The sequence below is a fragment of the Manis javanica genome, chromosome X, assembly GCF_040802235.1.
Source record: "Manis javanica isolate MJ-LG chromosome X, MJ_LKY, whole genome shotgun sequence".
Classification (NCBI taxonomy): domain Eukaryota; kingdom Metazoa; phylum Chordata; class Mammalia; order Pholidota; family Manidae; genus Manis; species Manis javanica.
The window spans coordinates 40739443-40765948 of record NC_133174.1 but is presented as its reverse complement, the minus strand read 5'-3'; the positions used below and the strand labels follow the sequence as shown (position 1 = coordinate 40765948).

The 26506-nt window shown below is 50.4% G+C and overlaps 3 protein-coding genes across 12 annotated transcripts in view; 1 reads left to right on the top strand and 2 right to left on the bottom strand.

Annotated features, from left to right (window-relative positions):
- SYN1 (synapsin I) overlaps positions 1–13677 on the top strand; it is a 35940-nt gene extending 22263 nt beyond the window's left edge. The window contains exons 6-14 of one of the 9 annotated variants that reach the window (XM_073227721.1): positions 8629–8691; positions 9451–9593; positions 9692–9766; positions 9861–9963; positions 11190–11336; positions 11692–11779; positions 11876–12045; positions 12199–12300; positions 13538–13657. In XM_073227721.1, coding sequence (XP_073083822.1) covers positions 8629–8691; positions 9451–9593; positions 9692–9766; positions 9861–9963; positions 11190–11336; positions 11692–11779; positions 11876–12045; positions 12199–12300; positions 13538–13579 — 933 coding nt within the window. In that variant the 3' untranslated portion in view covers positions 13580–13657. Of the gene's footprint in view, positions 1–8628; positions 8692–9450; positions 9594–9691; positions 9767–9860; positions 9964–11189; positions 11337–11691; positions 11780–11875; positions 12468–13499 lie in introns of all 9 variants that reach the window. The other 8 variants (XM_036996337.2, XM_036996334.2, XM_036996333.2 and 5 more) reach the window with 8 other exon arrangements.
- TIMP1 (TIMP metallopeptidase inhibitor 1) lies at positions 526–4248 on the bottom strand. The gene is made up of 6 exons (XM_017668073.3): positions 4093–4248; positions 3137–3265; positions 2312–2391; positions 2003–2129; positions 1640–1764; positions 526–790 (listed from the first exon to the last, which is right to left on the bottom strand). Exons 2-6 carry the CDS (start codon positions 3255–3257, stop codon positions 620–622), a joined length of 624 nt encoding a protein of 207 aa, XP_017523562.3. The 5' UTR covers positions 3258–3265; positions 4093–4248; the 3' UTR covers positions 526–619.
- A 923-nt stretch (positions 13678–14600) lies between the features above and the next one.
- ARAF (A-Raf proto-oncogene, serine/threonine kinase) lies at positions 14601–24704 on the bottom strand. Of its 2 annotated transcripts, none has more exons than XM_073227722.1 (16): positions 24587–24704; positions 23126–23280; positions 22861–22964; positions 22015–22117; positions 21771–21925; positions 21565–21663; positions 20134–20290; positions 20017–20044; positions 19795–19937; positions 19498–19700; positions 17601–17777; positions 17449–17495; positions 16847–16965; positions 16479–16610; positions 15385–15519; positions 14601–15173 (listed from the first exon to the last, which is right to left on the bottom strand). In XM_073227722.1, the coding sequence occupies exons 2-16, from the start codon at positions 23219–23221 to the stop codon at positions 15039–15041; spliced, it is 1833 nt and encodes a 610-aa protein (XP_073083823.1). In that variant the 5' UTR covers positions 23222–23280; positions 24587–24704; the 3' UTR covers positions 14601–15038. The 2 variants fall into 2 exon arrangements, with proteins under 2 accessions (XP_073083823.1, XP_017518124.2); XM_017662635.3 differs by having other exon boundaries at positions 20134–20275; positions 24587–24703.
- Between the last annotated feature and the right edge of the window lie 1802 nt (positions 24705–26506).

Genomic DNA, 26506 nt, shown 5'->3' with positions numbered 1-26506 from the left:
GGGGTTCCCCTCCTTTCACTCAAATCAAACTCACAGTGCAAAACCTAAGGGTGGGGATAGTAACTCCCACAGGTATGGATGGGCCTGGACATCCTTACTGGATGACAGCAGGACAATGCCTGAGGCGAATTCTTTGCCAACTGATAGGGTATTTGCCAGCAAGCTTGTCAACTGGAGGAACTTGTGAATTGGGGAATTTGCCAATAAGGTAGTGATTTGTCAGCAGTGGGACAATTCATGAACTAGAGGGCCCTGTGTAAATAGGAATTGTAAGTCAGTCTAGTAAAATATTTTAAGCTATTAAGTAGAGATTATCCAATAAGTTGTGGAAATTACCATTACCGATGTCACCGATCACCAATGCTAGTGCCAATATAGAGAATTACTACCAATACCTGAACATTTACGTAAAATATAAAGCCAACATTTTGCACCCCTTACCCCTTCAGCATTGGTCCCAGGGTGTTCCCGCCCAGTCTCAGTGACAAGGGTCTGTTCCCAGATAATACACAGAGACACTGCCTGCCAGGTGGTAGTTCTTTATTTCATTGTCTTGAAGAAAGAAAGACAGGAGTGGGAAAAGGGGTGAACAGTGAACAGTTTCTGATGGGGGCAGGATTCAGGCTGTTCGGGGCCTCAGGGACTGCCAGGTGCACAGCCCTGGCTCCCGTGGCAGGCATGCAAGGTAGCGGCTCTGGAAACCCCTTTCAGAGCCTTCAAGGAGCTGGTCCGTCCACAAGCAGTGAGTGTCACTCTGCAGTTTGCAGGGGATGAATGAACAGGGAAACACCTGGAGGAGAGAAGGGAGGCACATCTCTGAGGGCTTCTCCTCCTGCCCCTACTTCCCCTACAGAGCAGAACTTTCCCCTCCTCAGCTTTCAACATTGAGCTGCTAGGGATACCTGGTGTCGACCACCTGAGTACAGACTCAAGAACAGCCCCTCCCATTGGGGGAACAGCCATGGGGCTCAGCAAGGTGACAGTAATCCAGCAAAAGGATCAGTTTCCTGGAATGGTGGTTGGGGAACAGTCAAGGGGGGTCAGTCAGGTCTCCTGGGGGACTGTCCTGTGGATAGGGGACAACTGGCAGATGAGGAACTTCTTAGGCACAGGAAGGAGCCATGGGGCTCAGAGACAGTCACTGGGGTCAGAGGATATTGAGGGCCATCAGGGAACAGACTTGGAATAGTCAGAGAGCAATGTTAATACACCCTCGTGTGTGGAATAGTCAGAGCTCAGAGCAACAGCCAGATGTGCTAGGGTAAGTGGGTTTGGGCAACAGCACTTTGGGTTCTTGGAGAACATCCTAGGCAACCAAGAAACAAACCCGTCAGGAATAGACAGCGTGACTACAGAATAGTCACAAGGGGGAGTTAGAGGGACAGGAATCAGCCAGAAAGTCCCGAGAACAGTGAGCCCTCTGGTATCCGACACATCGCAAGGGAACAAACAGAATTTCCAGGAAAACAGTCTCTGGTTGAGGGGGGCGGGGACCAGCAAGAGAGATCAGGGACAGCCCTAGGGTTTGGAGAGCAGCCACAGGGGCAAGGAATAGCCAGAGGTAGCAAGAAACAAGCTATGGTTTAAGGAGGAGCCCTAGGACTGCTCTGCAGGTGGTGGGCAGGGCCCGGGCACTCACTGTGCATTCCTCACAGCCAGCAGCGTAGGCGCTGGTGAAGCCCCGGCGCTGAGCGAAGCTCAAACTGTGCCAGGGAACCACCAAACTGCAGGTGGTGATGTACAGTTGCCCATTCCAAAGTCGTCCTGTGGGGGAGGGGTAGAGGAGGCAATAGGCAACTTCTGATTGGCTGGGCTGAGGAGTAGGGCGGCGCCTGATAGGCGTCCCTGGAGCCTAGGCAAAGCCCCGGCCTTCTGATAGGCTGAAATTGAGGCGGCCCCATTTCAGCTGGGATCGTCCCTCAGAACCTTGCCCCTTCCCGAAGGCCCGGCAGGGTCTAAGGAACGGGTCGGCGTGGCACAGGACGAGGGGGCGTGGCCTCACCCGCGATGAGAAACTCCTCGCTGCTGTTTTGGGACCGGTGGAAGTATCCGCAGAGACTCTCCATGGCTGGGGTGTAGACGTAGTGAATATCAGACGCATCCCCCGAGACACTGAACCCTTTGAACATCTGTTTACGGATGAGGGGAAGACTCTTTTACTGTTATAATCCTCCCACTCCACGTTCTTCCCCGAAGTCGTACAGCATCCGCAGCTCACAGCTAACTTCTTCCACCAACCGGTGGCCCAGAGGCTTTTATTTTGATGGGAGGAAAATGTTAGGAACTGCTGGGGAAAGGGCAGGAGGGATACCTTGGTCATCTTGATCTCATAACGCTGGTAAAAGGTGGTCTCATTGACTTCTGCAGTCCCCACGAACTTGGCCCTGATGACTGCAGGAGAGGAGGGGAGAAAACGAGTTAAAAGGCCTGCATGAGCCAATACAATAAAATAATTGCAACAATAATAATACCAGCAAAGCACATACTTAAATAGGCACTGCTAAGTGCCAGACAGCACATGAAACCATTGAGTCATCTGTATATTGAGTGCCTACTTTTTGCCAGGCACTGTTTTAAGCCTTTTTCTTATATTCATCTTGTATTCATTCACCCAACAAATATTATGCAGCACCTGGTGTGTGGCAGGCACTGTTCTGGGTGTTAAGGGCACAATGGTGAACAAAACACAGAAACCTCTTTCCTCATGGAGCTCACATCCTAGCCAGGAAGAAACAGACTAAGCACAAGCAAAATAAATAAATGTATGGAACATTAGACAGTATTAAGTGTGATGGGGAATTTCAGAGCTGGGGAAGGGGGAAGAAGAGTTTTAGGGATAGGTGTTAAACTTTGGAACAGGGAGGTCAGGGAAGGCCACTCTGAGAAGGTGACATTTGAGGCAGCCACCCAAGTGAATACCTGGGGGTAAGGGCATACTGGGCAGAGGGAGTATAAGGCCCTAAGGTGAGATTATGCCTGGAGGAATGAAGGAAGCCTGAGGACACCAGGTGTGGCTAAAGCAGGGCCAGGGTGGGGCTGAGTGGAACTGTTCTAGAGACAGGCACCACTGTGAACCCCACTGGGCTGAGAGGAAAACCAAAGCACAGAGCGTGTGGGCAGAATGGGGTACACTCACCAATGTCAGAGCTGCAGAAGGCCATCTGCGGGTGGGGTGGGGCACAGGTACAGGCCTTGCTGGGGACCGTCAGCCACAGCAGCAGCAGGAAGCCAGAGGCCAGGCGTGCAGAGGGGGCCATGGTGGCTTCTGCGGAGGTGAGAAGGAGGGGTCAGAGGCCCAGGCCTCCCACCCCATCCTGTCCCTGACCTTCACCCAGAACAGCCTGGAGGGGAATCAAGCCACTACACTTAGGCTTGAGGGGTTGGGGAGTTTGGAGATTTTAAGGGGGCTGGGGATTTGAAAGCCCAGAGGAGTTTAGGGGGCCAAGGGGGCCAGAGAGTTTAGGAGTTGTGGAATTTGAGCTTTTTAGGGGACTGGGAGAGTGGGGGCATTATGGGGTTGTGAAGTTTGAGCATGTAGGGGCCTTGAAAAAGTCAGGATATTGAGGAGCTGGGGTGAGGAATTTGGGTTTGGGGAGTGGGATGGTGGTTTCAGGGCCATGCATATTAGGAAATAGAGGAGGCCAGGGAGTTGAGGTGAATTGAGGGATCTGGAGCAGATTGGGGGTTTACAGACTTGGGGGTAGTTTGTCACCTTAAGGGGATGGGGTGCCAAGGGAATTGGGAACAAAGTTTTGAGGCTTAGGGAATGGGGAATTTAGGGGTTGAGGGGAGTTCAGGGCTTTAGGGGTATGGATGGGGGATTTGGAGGCAATGAGGGAATTTAGGGGAAGCAAAGGCTTGGAAGGCGCCTGTGATATTAGAGGCACATGGGTTTGGGGGGTTGAGGATGGATTCAGAGGTTCGAAGGAGTTGGGAGTGTCCCAACTGAGGGAGCAGCTCCAATCCCCCACCCTCCTCTCCTGGACAGGCCCAGAGTCCTGGAACCTGCCAGCCAGACAGAGCAGTCAGGCATTCAGCAGGAAAGTTCCAACCCACCTCCAGACCCTGAGGGCTGTTAGGGCCGCTGCCTACCTCTGATTGTAGCCTTCTAGGTGCTGGGTCTGCGGTGGTGGCAGCAGTGTGAGCCAGGGTCGGAGCGCGGAGGATAAATGTCCACGGGAGGGACGGGGGTGGCAGTTGTGTGGAAACCGCAGGCCTCCAGGCTTCCTGGATGCATTACTCATCCGCCCACCATCAGTGGAGGCCAAGGGGCAGGCTGAGTGCCTGCTGAAGAGATATACCCTCCCCCTGGCCTCTCCCGGGCCACTGCCATTCCCCATCTTCATGTCAGGCACCAGTCCTTCCAGGGGGCTTCAATGGAGGGCTGACAGGAGGGATTACCCCCAGTGCAATTCCCTGAAGTCTCCAAACTGTCCAAAGTCTATCCCATCATTCACGTCACCCAAATTTCCCAGGGCTGAAGCCCCAATTAGTTCATTTCTTCAATAAATATTTCTTGCGCACCTTGCTGTGATCCCTCTCCTGATAGATTTGACATTCCAATGAAGGGTTGGGGAAGCAGATAAAAAACAAAGCAAGTAGAAGAAGTGGAGGGAGATAAGGAAGGCAGGTAAATGGAGGAGGAATTCAAGGTGGGAAAACTGAGGCACAGAATGGTTAGGTAACTTATACAAGAACACAGTTAATAAGTGGCAGACCTGGGATATTAACTCAGGTGGCCTGGAGCCAGAGCCTCAGGCTAAGCCCTTTCAAAACACACTGGCAAATAGTCAGCATTTATATACCACCAACTGTGTACCAGGTGCTCTGCATAATGTATCTCTCTTAAACCTCACAATAAGTTCCTGAGATGGGTACTGGTATTATTCCCATTTTACAGATGAGGAAATACGAGGCTTAAAGAGGAAGAACTTTTCCAGGATCACAGGGCATGGCTGGGATTTGAACCTAGGAGAACTGGCGCTAGGGTCTTTCTCCAGGCGTGGTGGTACAGTCCTGGAAAGCAGGGATGGCACCAGTGAATTCATGAGCATTGGGGTGGGGGGGAGCTCCAGGGTGGTGAAAAAGGCCCGTGAGTCAGTAGAAAACTGATCCCCTCCCATCCTGCCACCCTCCCACACCCCTGGGGAGGGGTCTGGGGGTAGGGTGAGGTTAGGCAATCCCTGCCCAGTAGCTTCAGATGCTGCCTGAATCTTCTCTGGAGTCTTGGGAAACGGCTCTAGGGGCTGATTCACATCCTTCATTGTTGTTCATTCAGGGAAGACAGACCAATAATAATGATGGTAGTGATGACAGCAGCCACTTTTTGAGCACTTACTGTGCCCTAAAGCCTTTGTATAAATTCTCCCACTCAATCTGTTACTCCCTTGCTATTGAAGCTTGGTAAACTCCAGGAGGTTAGCCCAATCACCACCACCATCACCACCACCAAAAACTACGGCCAGCATTTTTTTTTATTAAGGTATCATTGATCTACAGCCTTATGCTCAGGTTTCACATGAGCAACATTGTGGTTACTACATTCCCCCCTACTATCAAGTCCCCACCACATACCCCATCACAGTCACTGTCCATCAGCATAGTAAGATGCTATAGAGTCACTACTTGTCTTCTCTGTGCTATACTTCATTCCCTGTGTCCCCCCTGTATTATGTGCACAAATCATTATACCCCTTAATCCCCTTCTCTCCCTTCCCACCCACTCTCCCCAGTTCCTTTCCCTTTGGCAACCACTAGTCCCTTGGGTTCTGTGAGTCTGCTGCTGTTTTGTTCCTTTAGTTTTGCTTCATTGTTATTCTCCACAGATGAGTGAAATAATTTGGTACTTGTCTTTCTCTGCCTGGCTTATTTCACTGAACATAATACCCTCTGGCTCCATCCATGTTGTTGCAAATGGCAGGATTTCTTTTCTTCTTATGCTATGGCCAGCATTTATGGAGCATTTACTGGGTATCAAGTGCCGCTCGAAAATTTTTTTAAGTACTTTCTCTCTCAGTCCCAAGGACCTCCTTGTTAACTAATGTTGGCTAACCAAGGGATGTTAAACCAATACAATAAACATATCCAACACTTTTTGAGGATGGAGGCTTCCCATGTGCCTGATACTGCGCTTTTCCCAAAATAACTAATCAGTTCCTCACAACATCGCTGCCAGTTAGATACTGCTCATAACTCATTATACAGATGAGGAAACTGAGACACATGCCAGGGTCGAGTGAACTGCCCAGGAATGAGAGTGCAGAAATGACTTGCAGGGAGAGAAAGGGGGGAAAGGGAAGGAAGGCAGGAATTTGGGGAAGCTGATTGTGAAAGCGAAGAGTTGAGAGCGCCTGAGCTGGACGGGCTTAGTAAGTCTGCGGGGTCAGAAGGAGAAAAGCGGGAAGGGAAAGTCCTGCTGTGGCCCCTCGCTGACCCAGTTCTCACGCCAGCACTGTGACTCTCAAACCTGAATCAGCACAGACTTCTGCCAGCTGTCTATGTGCAAGGGGTTCTGTTCATCCGGGTCATTGTGCAGGGCTTGAAACTGGTGGGATTTCACAGAGGGGTGCCTGGGGGTGTGTCCCTCAGGGGAGCTGGATGGATGTGGAGGCAATGGGACCCAGCTGGGGGTGCAGAGTGGACGCCGGACAGCCCCCACAAAACACCATGTGCTTTGGCCTGATTGCACCTTCTGTACAGATCAGGAAACTGAGGCCCAGAGGGGGTTAAGTGACCTGCCTGGGGTCCCACATGGCCTTAGGAAAAGGAGAGGCTAGGATTCAAACCTAGGGCTCTCCAGAGGATCCAAGGGTGCAAAGTGACCTGTATGCACACATGTGTGGGCACACACATACACATACACACAGGGTTGTATACAGGCTCAGGTCCAAAGGAAGCAAGGAGAGTTTATAAAAAGGGGCAGAGAAAGTATGGGGCAGGGGTGTGGGGGGGTGCATGCAGCTCACTGCTGTTTCTCTACCTCTGAGAGTTGTGTGTGCTCCTCTGTGTGTGGAGGTTGCATCTGGGCTAGCCCTGTGTGTTTTGTGCTGCCTTTTGGAATTGTATGTCTGCCTGTGCAAAGCAGGTCTAGGTTGCACTTGTAATTGTGGATATGTTGTTCACTTCTATGAGCTGCATGTATGCCTGAGTTGTACGTCATGCGCCACCTCTGCATTGCTTCCCTGGAATGGTAACTAAAGGATTCCTGTAGCCCCTGTCCCAGCACGGTGCCTCTCAGTGCCCCAGAATGATGCCAGTCATTTGGGAAATCAGGGAGGTTGGGGCTTGCAGAGGGAGGGCGAGGCCTGAAGGTCAATCGGTCACCCTGAGCCTGCGGGCTTCCTGTGACTTTCGGGAACCACAGCCGCCCCTGCAGTCCCTCCAGGAATGCCATCTCTGCCCTGTGGGTCAGCTGTCTGCACAGCGGAGGGCTGGTGGCCTGCGTCCTGGCTTTGGTGGGGCTGGGGTCAGCCAACCCAGTCCTCTCTACCCTGCCCAGAGTCAAGGGAGTCTTGAGATATCCCCAGGTGTGTAGGAGGAGGAGGAGGAGGTGTGTGTGTGTATGTGTGTGTGTGTGTGTGTGTGTGTGTGAGCAAACACACATCCAGAATCGTCTGTATACTTAGGAGAGTTGTGGGTCTCTCTGGTTGTGTGTATGCCTCTCTATCTGTATAGATGACAAGGCATGTTGTGTGTGTCTCTAGATAGACTTCTTGTGTGCCCAGGAGTGCAGTGTGGGTCTCTGTGTCCTGGATCCCAGTGGTTTTGTGACTACCTGGAAGCGTATGCATTTCTGTGCGCTGTGGGTCCTTCTGTTTGTTGTATGCATGTCCAGGAGTATTGCACGTGTGTGTTGAATATGCACCTAGTTCTTTTGTGGGTGCCTCTGCATTCTGTGACTGTGCCTCAGCGTTCTGCTGCATGTGACCCTGTAACAGTTCTGTGGGGTTGGGCAAGAAGAGAGCGGCTGTGTTGTGTGCTGCTGGGCAAGGAGGCTAGCCAGGGAGGACCAGCTCCTGCCACACACCGCACAACAAGGGCATCTGGCTGGCTGATTGGCCATGTGGTTTCTGTGCAACTGGAGATCAAGGGATGTTCTGGAACCTGTGTTGGTTATGGGTCCTTGCTTCTCTAGGCCTCAACATGAATCTCTGGGTTTGGCTATTAGATCTGAGTTCTGAGGGTTTGTATGTGTCTAGGTTGTATAAGTGTGTGGATGAAGCTTACATACAGAGGCCTGGCAGAGGGGCCCAGTTGCTACATGATCACCACCACACCCCCATGCACACACATGTACACTCACTTCTCTATCATCCATTCACTGTAAAAACAAACTTTCCCTTTTCCGGAAAAGTCCCCCACCCTTAGCCCAGGCCTCTGCCCGGGAAAGCAGAGGCGGGGAGTCTGGAACATGGGGGAGGGTGGAAGGAGGGACAGAGGCAGGCAGGGCTGTGAGTTCAATTCTGGGCTTGGGGGTGCTGTGTGAGCCCCAGCGGCTCTCTTGTCTCTGCTCCACCTCTTCTGGAAGATGCTTCCATGTGTCTCCCCCTGGGCTCCCCTCAGCACCACTCCCGCCCCTGGTGACTGGCCCTCATGCCCTGACCATGCTCTCCCGTTCTACCCTACCAGCTCAGCAGCACAACATACCCTGTAGTTGTGAAGATGGGACATGCACACTCTGGGATGGGCAAGGTGAGTCTCGGGGCCAGCAGGTTGGGGGGTGCATACGTGTGTGTGTGTGAATGGTGCCTGTTCCTGGCATTGTGTATACGTTTGTAGATGTCTAATATGTATTCAGTGCACACCAGTAATTCTGTATAATTGTGTCCTGGGAGTCTTTACTTGTATTTTCCCCTCACATTCTTAGATTTTGTGGGCCCAGTTTTTGATTATGCATTCAGTCAGTTTTACCGGTCCTTTTGTTAGTGTTCCCAGCATTGTGTCTGTGTATATACATGCCTCTTAGTTGAACACACAGTACATAATCTTTTACATTCAAGGGTCTTGCGGTCCTGTATACTTTCCATCCATCGAGTTTTTGTCTCTGTGTACATAGAAAGCAGACTTGTACTTTTGAGTGCCTGTGCTTCTGTGTTTGCATATTGTATGTACACTGATTTTGTGTCTGGGTGCCAATATGTATATAGTGTATATACACACAATTTTTCCACAGCTTTATTGATATAATTCACATACAGCTTAGTCATTTAAAGCAGACAGTTCATTTTCAGTATGTTCAGAGTTGTATATACCCAACCTTGTCTCTGTGTGTACATGTAAAAACCAAGCCACCTAGAATTGTGCATACTTGAGTGCCTTGGTGTGCCCACCAGGCTTTTGTGTACTCAGCTCACCTGTGTCATTTGCATGCAGGCCTTCACCCAAAGGCACCCCCACTGCCCACTGCTGTCCCATCCTCACCAGGCTGACACCCTTCCTGCCCTTCCCCAGGTCAAGGTAGACAACCAGCATGACTTCCAGGATATCGCAAGTGTTGTGGCACTGACCAAGACCTATGCTACTGCTGAGCCCTTCATTGATGCCAAATATGATGTGCGTGTCCAGAAGATTGGACAGAACTACAAGGCCTACATGTGAGTGTAGAGACCAAGACCTAGGCAGGGGTCTCCTGCCATGCCCTGTGCAGCCCAGGCCCCCCTGAGACTCTCTCTTCTCTCCTCTTGTACCCCAGGAGGACATCAGTATCAGGAAACTGGAAAACCAACACTGGCTCTGCGATGCTGGAACAGATCGCCATGTCTGACAGGTGGGGGGCCCGAACACAGAGGGTAGGGGAAGTAAGGGTGGAAATCTGGCTTCCCAGGTAAGGCACTGACAGGCTTCCTTGCCCATCTCGGCAGGTACAAGCTGTGGGTGGATACATGCTCAGAGATTTTTGGGGGACTGGACATCTGCGCAGTGGAAGCACTGCATGGCAAGGACGGAAGAGATCACATCATTGAGGTGGGAGCATCCAGGGATTGGTGAGGGCACAGAGGGAGGATCAGGTACACACCAAGCAGCAACACTTCATAAACTGTGAAGCACTCCTTGGCTAGAAGGTCCTCAGCAAATGGCAAAATGTTTAATAAACTGTGAAGTGCCTTGTGAACTGGGACATCCTGGAAAATGGCCAAATACTTAGTAAACTCTAAAGTGCTCTGTGAACTTGGACACCCACAAAACATTTGTTAAACTACAAAGCGCTCTATGAGCTGAGACATCTTGACAAATGACAAAGCACTTAGTAACCTTGTTCTGTGAACTGGGAGATAACCTTGGGAAACAGAAAAGCACTTTGTAGACTATAAAGAAGTTTATAAAGACTGGTGACTGATACTAAAGCACTCTATAAACTGTAAAGTACCTTATGAGTTAGGAAGTGCTTGGTGAACAGTGAAGTGCTTTATAAAACTATAAAAAAGGAGCTTTAAACTTGGAAGTCCTTGCTATTAAAGCAAAGCACTTTCAAAATTATAAAGCTCTTTGTAACAAGTGGTGCCCTTGGTAAAACTGTGAAGCAATTTGTAAACAGTAAAATGCCTTGAAAATTCACAGTGCTTGGTAAACAGTAGCACTTTATACATAGTAAAGCATTTTGTAAACAGTAGTGCCCATTACAAAGCACTTTTTAAAGTCTAAACATACCCCATATCCCATAGTCCTTCACAAAGGGCAAGGAGCATTGTATACTGTAAAGTACCACATAAACCACAAAGTTTTTTTGTAAAGGACAAAGCACCTTTAAAACATTAAACTTCTAACTATAAAGCAGGGATTGGCCAATGTTTTCTGTCAAGGATCAGTGTGTATTAGGCTTTATGGACCATCTCTGTTGCAGCTACTTAACTCTGCAAAAGCAGTCATACACAATGTTAAAAAATAAGTTTGGCTGTGTTCCCATAAAACTTGGTTAATGGACACTGAAATTTAAATTGCATGTAATTTTCACCTGTCATGAAATCTTTTTTTTTTTTCAAGTAGACCCGTACTTGAGGTACCTCATTAGCTGTAAAATACCTTGTCAAAGACAGGCCTTCCTCATGCTTCCAATCAGTGCCTCTCAGACTGAAGCTCATTTTCTTGGCAGCAGCAGTGCCTTTTCCAAGCTTAAAGCACTGTCACTGTCACCCTCACATGCACTTCCTGCCTCTGCATCTCATCTCACTGGATCTCTTTTCCTCCCCCAGGTGGTGGGCTCCTCCATGCCGCTCATTGGTGACCACCAGGATGAGGACAAGCAACTCATTGTAGAGCTTGTGGTTAACAAGATGGCCCAGGCCCTGCCCCGACAGCGGCAGCGGGATGCCTCCCCTGGCAGGGCCTCCCACAGCCAGGTCAGGCCCCTGGCACTGAGTGAGGGCCAAGTGGGCCCGCAGGGGCTAGTGGGGAGCAGGCCAGCCCTTGGTCAAGCTGTGTCACAGAGCTGATAATCAGCAGGTTAAGGGCATCAGCGGCATTTACCAATGGTTTTAAAAATTGATATAGTTGCTACCCTGACTTCCCTGAGTGCCTCCCACCCCTCTCCTGGGAACAGTTCCCCGGCCCCCCCACCACAACCTGAGGTCCCTTCAGCTCAGCCACAGATGTGGTAACACCGGGCACACAGGGAACCCATGTCATTCTGATTGGCTGATACTCCTCCGGCTAGTAACTGTTTTTAACCTCTCCTGCTCCACTCCTCCACCGCAGACTCCATCCCCAGGGGCCCTGCCCTTGGGCCGCCAGACTTCCCAGCAGCCCTCCGGGCCCCCGGCTCAGCAACGACCTCCGCCACAAGGTAAGTGAGGGGTACACTTCCTGGATCCCTACCATCCCAGCAACCCCCCTCCTCTTGCTTGTTCTCACCTGTACACTCTTTCTCTCTGTCCCTCAGGCGGCCCTCCACAGCCAGGTCCAGGCCTCCAACGCCAGGGCCCCCCGTTGCAGCAGCGCCCGCCCCCGCAGGGCCAGCAGCACCTTTCAGGCCTTGGACCCCCAGCTGGCAGCCCACTACCCCAGCGACTACCAAGTCCTACATCAGCACCCCAGCAGCCTGTGTCCCAGGTCCCACCGCTGACCCAGGGTCAAGGCCGCCAATCCCGGCCAGTGGCGGGAGGACCTGGGGCACCTCCCGCAGCCCGCTCACCAGCTTCCCCATCTCCCCAGCGCCAGGCGGGCCCCCCCCAGGCTACCCGTCAGACATCTGTCTCTTGTCAGGCTCCGCCAAAGGCTTCGGGAACTCCACCGGGTGGTCAGCAGCGCCAGGGTCCACCCCAGAAACCCCCAGGTCCCTCAGGCCCCACACGCCAGGCCAGCCAGGTGGGTCCCATGCCCCGCACTGGGCCACCCACCACACAGCAGCCGCGGCCCAGCGGCCCAGGCCCTGCTGGACGTCCTACCAAGCCACAGTTGGCCCAGAAACCCAGCCAGGATGTGCCACCACCCACCACCGCCACTGCCGGGGGACCCCCACACCCCCAGCTCAAGTAAGAGGACCCCACAGCAGCCTTACTTCTCACAAAACAGGCTCCACAACAGGAGGGCAGCCCCAGCTCCCAGGCTTCTCAGACCTGGGTCCTATATAGGGATCCCGAGAGCTCACTCCCGTCGGAGCCAGACCTCTCCCCCAGGCTGCCAGCCCTCCTTGTTCACACAGGCCCTCCTTTCCAGATCCTTTCCCTCCATCCCGAGATTTGGTGCCAGAATCCCAAAGAAATCCAACTTCCGTTTCAGAGTCCTCCCAGTACACCATTGGCAAGTCTTCTCCCCCAGCCCTTCTCACCCACCCCAGGCACCTCACTGTACCTCCTTCAGTACCTCCCCACCCACCAAATCCTCCTCGCAGCTCATCTTGGAACCTTCCCTGCCAAACCCATCCTCCTCCTGCCCAACCTGACTCCTCCCAACCAAACCCCCAGTCCGCATCCCAGAATTTGCAGTCCTCCCATGTCACTTTGTACTCTGCCCAGTCATTCTCATATTCATCCTATAGTCTAGACTCCTTCCTGGTCCATCCTCAAATCCTTCTGGTCCTTCTCCGTCTCTTCCCAGATCATCACACCTTTCTTCTTCGGGTCCATTCCAGACCTCCCTCAAACTTAGCTCAAAAGTCCCTCCCTGCCCCACCCAACTGCCCTCCCAGCCTGCCTTTGGTCCAAGCACCTCACTCCCACCTCCCTCCAGGACTCCGCACACCTCAGACTGGCAACCTCCCTGTCCACCTTAACCTTTACATCAAACTCCTCCCATGCTAGCTTAGAATTTGGAGAGGACTCTGCCCATTAATCCCAGACTTCTGCACCTTAGATCTAAGTCCTCCCAGCCTGGCCCAGGGTTTCCCACCTCCACCTGACAATCTGTCAGGCCAGTCCCATGCTGGTGGGTGGGAGAGTCACAGGCACAACCCCAGAACCAGAGGGGCAGGGCTGGGGCCGGCTTGGGGTAACATTGTGTTTCTCTCCCCTTCCTCCCTTCCTCTTCCCCCCTTCCTCCCATGCCTCCACCTTGTCTTTCTCTAGCAAATCCCAGTCTCTGACCAATGCCTTCAACCTTCCAGAGCCAGCCCCGCCCAGGCCCAGCCTTAGCCAGGACGAGGTGAAAGCTGAGACCATCCGCAGCCTGAGGAAGTCTTTCGCCAGCCTCTTCTCCGACTGACACCCCACCCTGAGAACCCCCAAGTCCTTGGGCAACCCCTCTCTGGGCCCTGAATACATTTCTCACTTTTGGAATCTCCAGATCCCTCGAGAAGCCCTCTCCTGGTTCACCAAGATCCCTCTTCTCACACCTCAGAATGCCCAAGTCCCTGGGGAAACCTCACTCCTGGTCCTAAATCCAGTTCTCATGTTTGGAATTCCCATGTCCTTTTAAAATCCCACTCCCAGTTACCTCAAGACCTTCTCAGTTTTAGAACCTCCAAATTCCCTAATTCCCACTCCTGATGCCACCCCCCACCCCCCCGAGTATGTTTTCCTGCCCAGAATCTCCCAAATGCCAGGCAATTCGTTCTGGCCTTAACACCACTGTGTCTCCTCTTAGAGCCCTGAAATTCCTAGAAAACCCTCCTCCTGGTCCCAGATCTCTCAAGTTAACCTTGTTCCCCATCAAAATTGCTCAAATCTTTAAGAAACCCCTGCCATAGGCCTCTTTCCATGATCTCACATCTCTAAAGATAGCCCTCTTCAAATGCTACCACCCAGCCCCATGGGATTTCCTTTCACCTCCAGCCAACCCCATTCAACATACTGGGAGCTCCTCCCCATGCCGGGACCCCCCTAGTTCTCCAGGGACCCCACCCCTTTCCTGCCTCTGACAGCTGTCTTTAAATATGCAAACTCCACCCATCCTCCCAGAATCCTTTGCACATGGAAGACCAGTGGTCCCCCACATCCCCACCTTTGCTGTGATGTCTGTATCTGTGACTGATGTGGCCTCCTCTCGTGCCTTGCTTGGCATATGTGGTCCTCGTTCATAGTGCCGCCTGTGGTGATGCGTGCAGTGGCGCTGTTTGTGTGGTCTGCACCTACCCCCCACCCTTCATTCCTTGCCTGGACTCACCCTCTCCCCTCAGTGGCTCTGAACCCCATGAGAGGAGTCAGGAAGCAAAATAAACAAGCAAAGGCCCAGCAGAATTCTGTGCTTCTTGGTGAAGAGGGGGCCCTTGAATTGCAGGGAAGGCAGAGGGGACCCCCAAATCCACGTGGGGTGCTGGGGACCCCAAAATCCAGTGGAAGGCACATCAGGCACAAACTCCAGAGAAGTTCCAAGTGGAATCCCTGCCACAAATCCCAGCCTTTGGAGATGGAGGAGCTCCCAAATTTAGAAGTATCCCCAATGCCAAGAGGAAACCAAGTTATAGAGGAAGCAAGGGTCTCGGTCTTTGGGGGACCCCTCAATTCCAGTGGAACTGGAAAAGTACAGGGTGACCCCCTCATCTCCCAGGGTAGGGATGGAGGATCCTGAGGCAGTATCAGGACAGAGACGGAACATTGATTGGTTGGTGGGCAGGGCTCCTTGGTGTGGCAGGCTGAGATTGGCTCCCTGGTGGCTGGGGGTGGGGCCTAAGGCACAAGGCGGGCTGCGCTGAGGAGGCAGGCAGGCAACTCATCAGCCTGGGTTCGGTGCAAGGAGGGTTCGGAGGCACTCCGCTCAATCTTGGGGAGTGACCGCTGCAGCAGCTCAATCGTGGCCAGGATCTGGGGGCAGGGGCAGGTGAGGAGTGGTGTCCAGAGCTGCATGGGCACCCCATCACCCCCAGACCCCAGCCTAGTAGGGAAGTGCACATGCACACACACACGTTGTACACCTCTGAGCCTTGAACAGGCACAGTCCACATTCACACCTTGGAGTCTTCCTCTTTCTCAGAGTCCCCCTCCTCAGGGTGTCTAGCCCTCCTACCCATCCTACCTGGGGGAAGAGGGGCCTCTCCTCGCGCTGGAACTTGAGGCAGTCAGACAGCAGGCGCCGCATGGCCTTGGGGCAGTTGTTGGAGATTTTGCTGAGGTCCGGGGACAGATAGCCACGGCCCACCATAAAGATAATCTGTGGGGGAAGGAAGCAGGAATGGGGTGATCTGGGGATCTGGGCTAGGAGGCCCGGGGAATTCTGGGTCTTCTAGGACTTAGGAGGCTCCTTTATGGAGAACTATTGGGGCCCAGAGGATTGTGGGTATCTTGTGGCTCCAAGGGTGCAGGGTCTCTGAGGACTTGGAAGGATTCTCTGCTTGTAGAATAAAGGGATTTAAGCTTGGGGGAAGTCGAGGATTGTAGGTTTCTGGGGCTCAGAGGATTATGGGCCCACAGGTTTCTAGGGGACTTAGGTGCCTGGAAGGTACTGAGTTGGGGGAAACATGTTCTGGGTTTGGAGGGAACTAAGTAAGGAGTCTAGCCCTCAGGAACTTGTATTTCTGTGGAGGTCTGGGGACTAGAGGTCTATGGATCCATGTGGCTTGGAGGACTGTGAATGTTCAGGGCTTAAAACTATTACTATTTGGAGCCTAAAGGATCCTGGGCTTCTGAAGGCCTGAGGTATTCTGGAACTTGAACCCAGAGAACTGTAGTCTGGGGCCCAGAGAATCATGGGTGCAAGGGCCCCGAAGCCTGCCACATGCCCAAGGTCTGAGTGATTGTGGGTATCTGTGCATATTCCAGAAGTACAAAGGGATTCTGCTGCTGTAATAAATGGAATTCTGGACTCTGGGGACTTGGGGAGGTGGGGGCTGCAGGTATCTAGGGGTCCAGAGGGCTTCTGGGTGTTTGGGGGCCTACAAGGGATTCTGGGTACAGGAGATTCAGAAAATTCTGGGCTTTGAGGACCCAGAGGACTATGGATATGGGAGAAGGAAGGGATTCTAGGTATGGAAGATCCAGAGGATTCTGGAAGTTCTCAGGCCAGAAAATTTTGGGTTTCTGGGCGAAGTATGGCATTCTTGGTCTGTGCAAAGAAGGAATTTGGGTTTTGGGGATCCCTTACCCTGGGAAATTGTGAGGTGTGGGACTCACCTGGTCACGGCTGCCAATGTGACTGTAAGGCAGCGAGCCGGTCATGAGCTCATAGAGCACAACTCCATAGGCATAGACATCAGACTGGAAGCTGTAGGGGTTTGGGTCCTGCATACGGATCACCTCAGCCGCCTTTGATAGGCCAGACCAAGCAGGGGGACAGTGGAGGTCAGCAAATAGCTGGCCTACAGTCCCAGATCCCACTAGACACATAGAGTATGAATCAGAGCCACCCACATCAAGTGAAACATGAGCAGTCCAGATACCCACACCTGACACCGGTATCCCCATCCCCATTCAGTCCCCCATGTCCTAGTCCAGCAGCCCATATCCCTATATGCCCCCTGGTCCAGCCTGGCCCAACTCACCATCCATAGCACAGAGCCCGAGGGCTGCTCCAAGGGCTGGGCCCCGCTCCACCTTGTCTTCACCGTGGCCAGGCCGAAGTCACCAATCTTCACTGTGAGCCCCTCATGTAGGAAGATGTCCGCCGCGGTCAAGGGCCACTACAGGAACTCCCAATAGCCATGTCTCTCACCCTGACTGGGAGGCTCCCATTAATGCCTCCATACCACTCATGCCTCTGACCCTGACCAGAAACCCCCCAATGTCACATAAACCCCCACAACCTTAACTTGGGTGGAGAGTTCCAACTAATGTCCCCTATATTTCCCCCCCCTGTGACTCCTTACCAGGATGCCCCTCTAATGGCCACCTTACCTGCCATGCCTGTGACTCAGGAACTCATTGTAATGCCCTCCAAACTGCCATACCTCAGACCCTGACCAGTTTCCCCAAGACTAGCACCTAAACCAGCCACTATTTTGAGTCCTAACCAAGAGACCCCCTTTAAAGGTCCCTCACCAGCCACAGCTCTGCCACCTGGCAAGGGGTCATGTGACATGTGCCCCTCACTATTCATCTACAGAAGGTCACCCCCTCCAACCCTTAGACAGGGACAGGTAGATACTGTTAGACTTGAGATCTCGGTGAATGATGTTCTTGGCATGGAGGTAGCTGTGGGGGTAGAAGCAGGTAGTAAATTGGCTGGGGGCTACCTACCTCATCTCCCCACCCCCAGGCCTTCAGCCTCATCCCTACTCCCCAGGCCGGGAGGCTCACTCCATGCCCTGGGCAGTCTGCCGGGCCACATCAATGAGCTGGACCATGTCAAAGCGTGTGTCAGCCACATGTAGGTGGTGGTAGAGGCTGGAGCCCTCACACCACTGTGTAATGATGGCAAATCCCGGCCGGGTCATGAAGCCCATGAACAGCAAGATGTTGACGTGACGTGTCTTCCTGCATGCAGGGAGGGTGATATCGGGGCAGGAAGGAAAAACAGTAAATGTCACTCACTTTTTGAGCATCTGGAATGGCCCTGTTCCCTGACACTTTCTTTCACTATTTCTACCCGGTCTTTCAGGAGGTTCAGGGCCAGACTATAGCCAGAGTCAATGGATTTGAGAGAGATGTTTGCTGGGCTACAAGTCCATGCTGGGGGCTCACGTCCTGACCTTTCTCAACTGAGTCTTCCAAAAAAGGCAAGAGGGAGGCAATACTGCCCCCAACCCTCTATCAACCAGTAGTGTCTTACTCACCAATACCTGACATATCTCTGACCCTGACCATGACCTGGGCCTGTGATCGTTTTACAGACAAGAAAATGGGATGTTAATCTTCTTCATTGATATACCAGCATAATATTGATAAATGTTGGTAAAGATATTGGAGATGTGTGATTATATCCTGTTAATCACCATGGGCTTAGAGGTAAAGAGCTTGGGGTTTGGACTCAAGTTTGACTGTGTTCCAAATCCAGGCTTCCCAAGAACTCACTGTGCAACCTCGAGAAGGATACTAAACCTCTCTATGCCTCATTTTCCTCAGCTGTAAAACTGTCACAGTCATATTAGCTACCTTATAGTGACGTTGGGAGAAACAAGTGAGTGATTAACTTGTAAGGTGCTTAGAACAGTGCCAGACACAAGTAAGCTCTCTGTAAACCTCACTGTCCTTGTTGTTACTGCTAGTGGGTACTGGGGTCTACCTCACAGAAACTCTGGCAAGTATGAAGAGGTCTGCCCCAATGCAGAAGAAAACTTTCATCCCTTATACGTAACTGTATTAACTACAGCTGTGACGGTAAACACACATGCAAACAACACCAACAATGCTCTGCAGTTTTGCTCACATCAGAGTGAGTAACAGCACATGAGCATCACAGTGGTCAGATTATGGCTAAAACATTAACATATAATGCAAATTCATAGCATGTTCAAATCATCACCAATTCACGGAGGAACAGAGAATAAAGTTTTCTTACTGTGGCATCGATTAGGAGGATAAATGTTAAAACAGCATAGGGAATTATGGTAACATAAACTCCAGCATAATTGTGCCCATTCATCAGAGGAGAGAGCCCACACCAGCAACCCCAGGAGTGGTAATAGCTAGAGTGGCCCTAAGGAAACACTGGAGTTTCCCAGCAAGAATGAATTGATACAGTATTAATGATAGATTATGGAGAACAATTATGATTACAGGTAATACTGTTTTTAAAATTATGGCCTTATTATAACCAAGAAGAATGCACCACCATCAATGTAATACTAACAATGTACTATAAACAGATGGGAAGATGGACACAAGCCTTCGTGCAATGTAGTTAACTAATGTTATGCCATTAATGTACATGCACACAATGACATCAGTGACGTCCTACAACCATTCCCATTCACAGCAGGCAAACAAGAAGACCCACGCTTTGGAGACAGACCTGTTAATTAATATCAATATTAACCCAGACCCAAACAATAACATCATCAGAGGTCCTCTAAACATACCTATTTCCCATATGGGAAAGGAACATCCTTTGTGTGATAGAGAAACAACTTTCAATTGTGGTCATAACACAACACAAAAACAAGTGACGTGAACAAAATGCCCCAGGCATGGCCCTTCCCCCAAGAGGTGCCCATGGCCCTGCCCCCACCCCATCCACACAAACGTGCCTTCTCACCTGAGCACCTGCATCTCATTCTTGAAGGCCTGGGCTTGCTCAGCTGTGGGTTGGGCCACCTTGAGCACCTTCACAGCCACATCGCCATGCCACCGCCCTCGAAACACGGTGCCGAATGAGCCTGTCCCAATCCTCTTCAGCAGCTGCACCTCACTGGGTGGCACCTCCCAGTAATAGCCTGAGTCCCGGTACCCTAGATTCTTCTGTGGGCCACATGTGCAGCATCTCAGGGGCCTGCCTACATCCCTTATCACTCAGCCTGTGGTACCCCCACCAAAGGTGCCCCCTGAAGCTTACCACTTTCTTCTTGTCATCGGCCAAGGACTTCCGCTCCCGCTGCTCTGATGGGGACTTGGAATGTGGGGACTTCCTCCCCGAGGACACGCTGGCTAGGCTGGGGCTCCCCCGGGAGGCTGCATCACCACCTCTACTCCCAGCAGCTGCAGTTGTGGAGAGGATGTGAGTGGAGGCAAGTGGGGCAGGGTGGGGGGCTGGGCCAGGGCACAGGGGCAGACTCACCGTCAGTGCCAAAACTCTGGGTAGTGAGCTGGAAGAAGAGGGACAGGAGTCAGAGAGAAGACATGGCTCTGCCCTTGGCCTGGTGATCCCCCGTGACTGCCCCCCCTTGACACCAACCTGCATGAGACCAGAGTCCATGAGCGCTGTGGTGCTAACCATGTGGACGTTGGGGGTGGATGTGGAGCGGATGCGCTGGAGGGGGGCATTGGCCGGGACAGGGAAGGGGAAATGCTCAGGGTCACAGCGCTGGGTGCAGGAGCTGGCAGGGGGAAAGCTATGAAATCACTGTGGAACGAAGGTGAGAACTGGCTCCCCATCATACATGTACATTTAGCTCCACTGTTATTCTTACTATTCATTTCTTCAAGAAACATTTATTATTGAGTGCCTGCTGTGTACCAGATAACCATTCTAGGTAGTACAAATAAAACTAGGGGCCAAACAAATAACAGTTCTTGCCCTCGTGAGGCCAATGTTCCAGTAGAGAAAGAGAGCAATAAAAAAACAAAGAATACTATTGGAGCAATAAAGAAAAAAAATAAAGGAACAGAAGTAGACGGAAAGTGTCACTGGTGATGTCAGGAAAGGCTTCTCTGAGGAGCTGACATTTAAGCAAAGACTTCACAGAGGGACAGTAAGCAACACAGATAGTAAGGGAAAGAGTAATATATTTTATAACTGTATGTACTATTCAAATATACTGTACAATATACAACATGTCTATATTAAAATGGCAATGTTCTGAAATACATATGATTATGTATGTTATATATTATACATATATGTGCATGTTATACATATGGCATGTTATATATAATATAATGTTACAAAAATAGTAATGTTCCCTTCACTATCTAGAAATTAAATTCCTAGGTAATTCATCCACATATACCCATAATTAAAAATAACATAATGCCTTAAGTTTACTACTTTATATATTATATAAAAATGATGTTCTACATTCTATAAAAATATTACAAATATAACACATGCTCTATTAATGTATACAGACATTATAAAATATACAAGACATATAAAATGCATATTTTATATATTTATATTAGAATACTATATTTTAATGTGAAACTACTATATTATTATAATAATTAACATAAAGAAAACTTAAAAGGAAATTTATGATAAACTAGTAGGTATTTCAAAATAGTTATATTGGAATAATTAACAAAGTAGTTATATGCTTATACATGTATTATAGATGCTTTTATATATATTTATATTTGCAATTAATAAGGAGGACTTATTCTATACCAGATCTTGTTTTAAGCATTAGACATGTCTTAAACTCATTCAATCCTCACCAGAACCCTATATGGTAAAAAGTATTACTATTCCCTCTTTACAGATGAGAAAACTAAGGCTCAGAGATTAGGTAACTTGCCCAAGATACCACAGCTCCATGCCCTTACTCACACTTGTAGGTGCTCAATAAATGTTTGTCAAGTAAACAAATGAAATACGGCTTGTCGTCCACAAGGGCATCTAGATTTTTTTCACCTGACAGCAGCCCTTCAGCTGTGGCATCCCTACCTGGGACCCTGAGGGGTTAGCTGCTCATTCACAGGCCGGTTTGACGGAGCCTCATGCTGTCTGGAGCCTCCGGACAAATCCTGGACACTGTGATAGAACCTTGAGGGCATTAAGGGTGTAAAGCAAGGAAACATGGATCAGCTGTCTGTAAGAGCCTGGTGGCCTCTGACGTCCCCATACCCCCACCCACTCCAGGCCAGGCTCACTGTCGGCGGTTGGTACTCATGTCAACACAGACGGTGGGAACCTTGGAGGAACAATGCTGGTGGAACTTGTAGCCACAGGTTTGGCAGCGGAAGCCATGGAACAGAAACTTAAGGCAGAAGTCACAGAACGCCAGGCTGAAGAATGTCTTCCGTACCTGTGACCACAGAGCATGGAGGTTAAGGCCTGGTCAAGAACCCCCACCCCATCCCCAGGGTCTACCCCCACTATCCAACCTGCACTCACAAAATTGTGCATGGTTAGTGGGACATCTTCAAGGACCTCCACGATGAGCTCCTCACCATCCAGGGGGGCAATGGCTGTGTCCCAGGCAGTAACTGTCTTTCGCCTGCAGGAGGCATGGAAGGGTGTGAGTGGAAGGGTGGATGGGGACCATGGGAAGGCAGGGAATCCCCATAAGTCCCTCCAAGCCTACTATACATGGAGTCATATCTGGCATGTTTAATTATCATCATGGCAACTCTAGGAACTAGTTTTTATCCTCACCGCCATTTTACAGATGGGGAAACTGAGGCTCAGAGGGATAAAATGACTTGTCCAAAGCCACAGGGACTGTGAGTGGTAGGACAGTGTGAAGAGTCCATGTTCTTAACCACAAGGTGAGGAGCAAATGAGACAGTGAATAAACAACTAAATCTCAGAAGTGCTAAGCAAGCCCCTGAAAAAGTGGCTGATGAGGCCCTGAAACAAATCAAAAGCATGTGTGAATTGAATAAAAAATTAAGGAACCCCAGAAGAGCAGAACAATGGAAGGTCAGCAAGGCCTAACTCAACCGAGAATGGGGAAATGGAGGAAGAAGTGAGATGACAAATTGGTGAAACAGTGAAAGAACAAAATTGAACTCTGGAAGATGAAGGTGAAGACTTGGGGGACAGGGACAGAATAAGTTGATAACCCGACAAGTCAATGAATTAAAGAAGTAATGAAGCAAAAGCTGGGCAGACTCATGGAATCACTGAAGGAAGGGAAGACTAATGGAAACTCTATGACAGAGTGAAGAAAGAGTCAGATGATTCTGGGGAGGGGATAGTAAGCTGAGTACTCAGCATGGGGGGAGGGGGCACACTTACCCCTTGATGAGCCGGTAGACCACGCAGCAATCCTGATTGAGACCCCGTACCTTGAGGGCCTTGTCTAGAGAGTCATAGACACTCATGCCATCCCGGACAGTCACCTGTGTGTGTGTGTGCATGTGCAGATACAGGGGTCACTGCCCAACGTGGGCCCCAGCTGACTCTCCCATCCCCCTGCGAAAGCCTCTTCCCAGCCATTTTGATCTAAAACTTGCAACTGGGACCATTGCCTCCCCTGCCAATTTTGCCCCGTCAGACTCACCACTGTGCGTTGCTTGTTGGGCAGGTACACTTTGACGGTGCCCACTGCTCGGGACGGCTCGGCCCCGTTAGCAGGGGGGCCCCGTAGTGGCTCCATGGAGCCTAGGACGTTGTCAAGAAGAGCTGAGGCGGGGCTGAGCAGGTGCCATGGGGCTCCTAGAAGACAAAGGAGGAATTCAGAGGCCCAATAATGATAGTTTGGAAAAAAAGTGGCAGGAGACAAAAAAAAAAAACTTCAGTCTCCAGGCACCAACATCACCCCCTGCAGCCTAATTTCCACACAACAGCCCCAGGGATCCTGTTAACACTTTGTAAGTCATCCAGTCCCTCCTCTGCTCAGACCCTCCTCGTGTTTGTTGGACTCTTAAATGCTGTCTAGGATTCACTGCATGGGTGGGGATGGGAGGTGGGGAACAATACAATGAGAGGCAGCACACAAGTCTCTGTGCTGCGGGATAAGGGGGAAGTCAGGACACACTGCACTGGGGTGTGTCAGGTACATATGGACATGAACAGGCTGTCCTGGCATTTAATGGAGAAGGAAGGTTACCAGATACTGTGGCAAGGGAGGAGTCACAGACAGGGTGATGGGGAGCAAATGGCAGATCATAAGATACTGCCTTCAGTCTGGAGTAAATGGGAATTGCACCAGTGTTCTTAAGGGCACTGTGGGCACCCCTAAGCCCTGGAATGTAAAGATGGTAGGCTCACAGACACTGCGTTAGGTGGCTAATGGCAGTCACTAGACTTGTGATGGGGAGTTTACAGGGACTCAGCAGGCCCTATGCCAAAGAGATTCTAATGAGAAGAGTGGATAATAGGGGTCACCAGACATTGTCGTGGGAAAAGGGAGGCTCATGGTGCATTACCCGACACTGCTGAGATAATTGAGGGTAAAGCGGGGTTGGGGAAGATTCTGAAATCCTCCTTAACAACTAACGTAAGGGGTCACAGACATCACTGGTGATAACGGAAGGAGGCTGGGGACGGTTAATGAGGGTAAAGGAGGATGCTCAAACATTCTTCTAAGTGGGCCAAACACTGATCCAGAATAAGGAAAACACAGAGTGAGCCACGTCTCCACACACTCCCCGTTTCTGGTAAGGGAGTGTCATCAGATACCCCAGGGAGGTTAGGAGGGAATCCCGGCACAACACACCCCAGTCCAGGTCCCATTCCGCGTAGCCCCGCCTACGGAGAGCCAGCTCTGCGCCGGCGCGCGGCCACACACAGCGGGCGAAACCATCCCCCAAAACTTTGCACCCCTAGTCCTATCCACCAACCCTCCCCCCCCACAAGCTGTCGACGATGGTCTCGCCCCAGGTCAAACCACTCCTCCGGTTCCGGGCGGGGGGCGCCGGGGTCCAGGCGCAGCCATCCTGGAGGTGAGTTTTCGGTCCCGGCTTCCTGCTGGTGCCTGGCGGTCGCTCCAGAAACCTAAACCTGCTGGGCCCGCCCTCACCTGTCACGCCGCTACGGCCGCCGCCGCCTCCATCTTGGGCCTGTCTTCTTGTTTCCTTGCAGAGTCCGCCTCCACTCTCTCTCGGACTGTTACCATTGGCTCCGCTGGACTCAGCCCTCCATCCTTATTGGATTAGGGTCATGCCTGTCAAGGCAGGACCGGCGGAATGTGGGTCGTGTTCCGGATCCGGAGGGGCTGCCCGAAACGTCAGGGTTTGGGGCAAATTCGCACAGCCAGGCTCGCGCAGGCGCAGTCGGGAACAGACCTGCGTGCCGTGGGCTTTAACTCCAATAATGCCGTGACAGAGTAAAACTGGGCTGTTTTCGGTTACTTAGGAGCTGACTTTAAGGGTTCCTGAATTCGGGCGGGGAGTCCTTAAGAGCCCTCTCTGGGCCAGTGACCCAAAGCTCTAAGAACCCATTTTCGTGTGTCTCAATTTTACCGTCTCTGAAATGGGTTGGAATCCAAACATCGGCAACGTTTCCCAATTCTAAGAAATTAGTCATAGCCTTTGATAACCTTGGGTCTCTAGTGTGGCCAGGGATGGAGGGTCTGGCCCTAGGAGGGGGCTGCCTGCTGTTCTGGAACGCTTCCGTTAGGAACGGAGTAGATAAGGATTTTGAAAGACCAGTCGTAGATGGCCAGGTGAAGAGGGGAGGGAAGTGTGGACCTGGAACAGAGCACAGTGCAGGGAAATGTATAAATATTGTATGGTTAATTTTGTTAAAAGTTGAATTTTCCCTGGAGCCAAAAGTGAAAGAGACTTTCCACCTCACTCCCCCCTTTTCTTAGAGCATTTCTTTTCTTTTTTAAGTCTTTTATAACTTCAGACTATCGAAGACCTTTTTAATAATGAGACAAAGCCAAATGTCCTAAAATGAAAGAGATAAATTTGACAACTTAAAAATGTTTAAAACAATCTTTATGACTAAAAATTACCTTGCTAAATTAAATGCCACAAGACATTGGGATAATTTGGACTAATCACAGTGTTCTGAAAATTGAAAAAGAAAAGATGAACAACTTAGTGGGAAAATGGGCAAAAAGGATCATTCACAGAGGAAGAAAAACAAATAGCTCTTAAAGGTTTAAAAAGATGCTCAATTTCACGCATAAGTGAAATGAGATATCATTTTCCCCATCTGATTAACAAAAATCACAAAGTTTGACAATCCACTGTCAGAATTTATGTCAGAAAATGAGCAGTCTCATAAATTATTCATATGAATATAAACTAATGCAACTCTACACACAAAAGACTTTGGCACCATTCATTAAATTTAAAATTTCCATACCTGTTAGCCTAGCAATTCTGCTTTTAGGAATTTATCCTAGAGGTTTACTCATACATACACTAAATGACATATACATAGTTATTCACTGTCATGTTGTTTGTGTGCGTGTGTGGTGGGATTTCAATTTTTTTAAATCAAATGTACATCACAGTAGTTCAACATTCCCACACCCTCTCCCCCTGCTGCTCACTCCCCTCCCCCTTGGCAACCACTAGTCACTTCTCAGTGTCAATGAGTTTAATGTTGTTTTGTTCCTTCTGTTTTGCTTTGTTTTTATATTTCACAAATAAGTGAAATCATTTGGTATTTGTCTTCCTTTGCCTGGCTTACTTCACTGAGCATAATACCCTCTAGATCCATCCATGTTGTCGCAAATGACAGGATTTCTTTTCTTTTTATGGCTGAATAATATTGCATTGTGTATATGTACTACATCTTCTTTATCCAGACATCTATTGATGAACAGTTACATTGCTTTTATATCTTGGCTATTGCAAACAGTGCAGCAATAAACATAGGAGTGCATGAATCTTTTTGAATCAGGGATTTTGTTTTCTTCTGGTAAATTCCTAGGAGTGGAATTACTGGGTCTAGAGCATTTCTTTCAGAAAGGTTGTAATTGCAA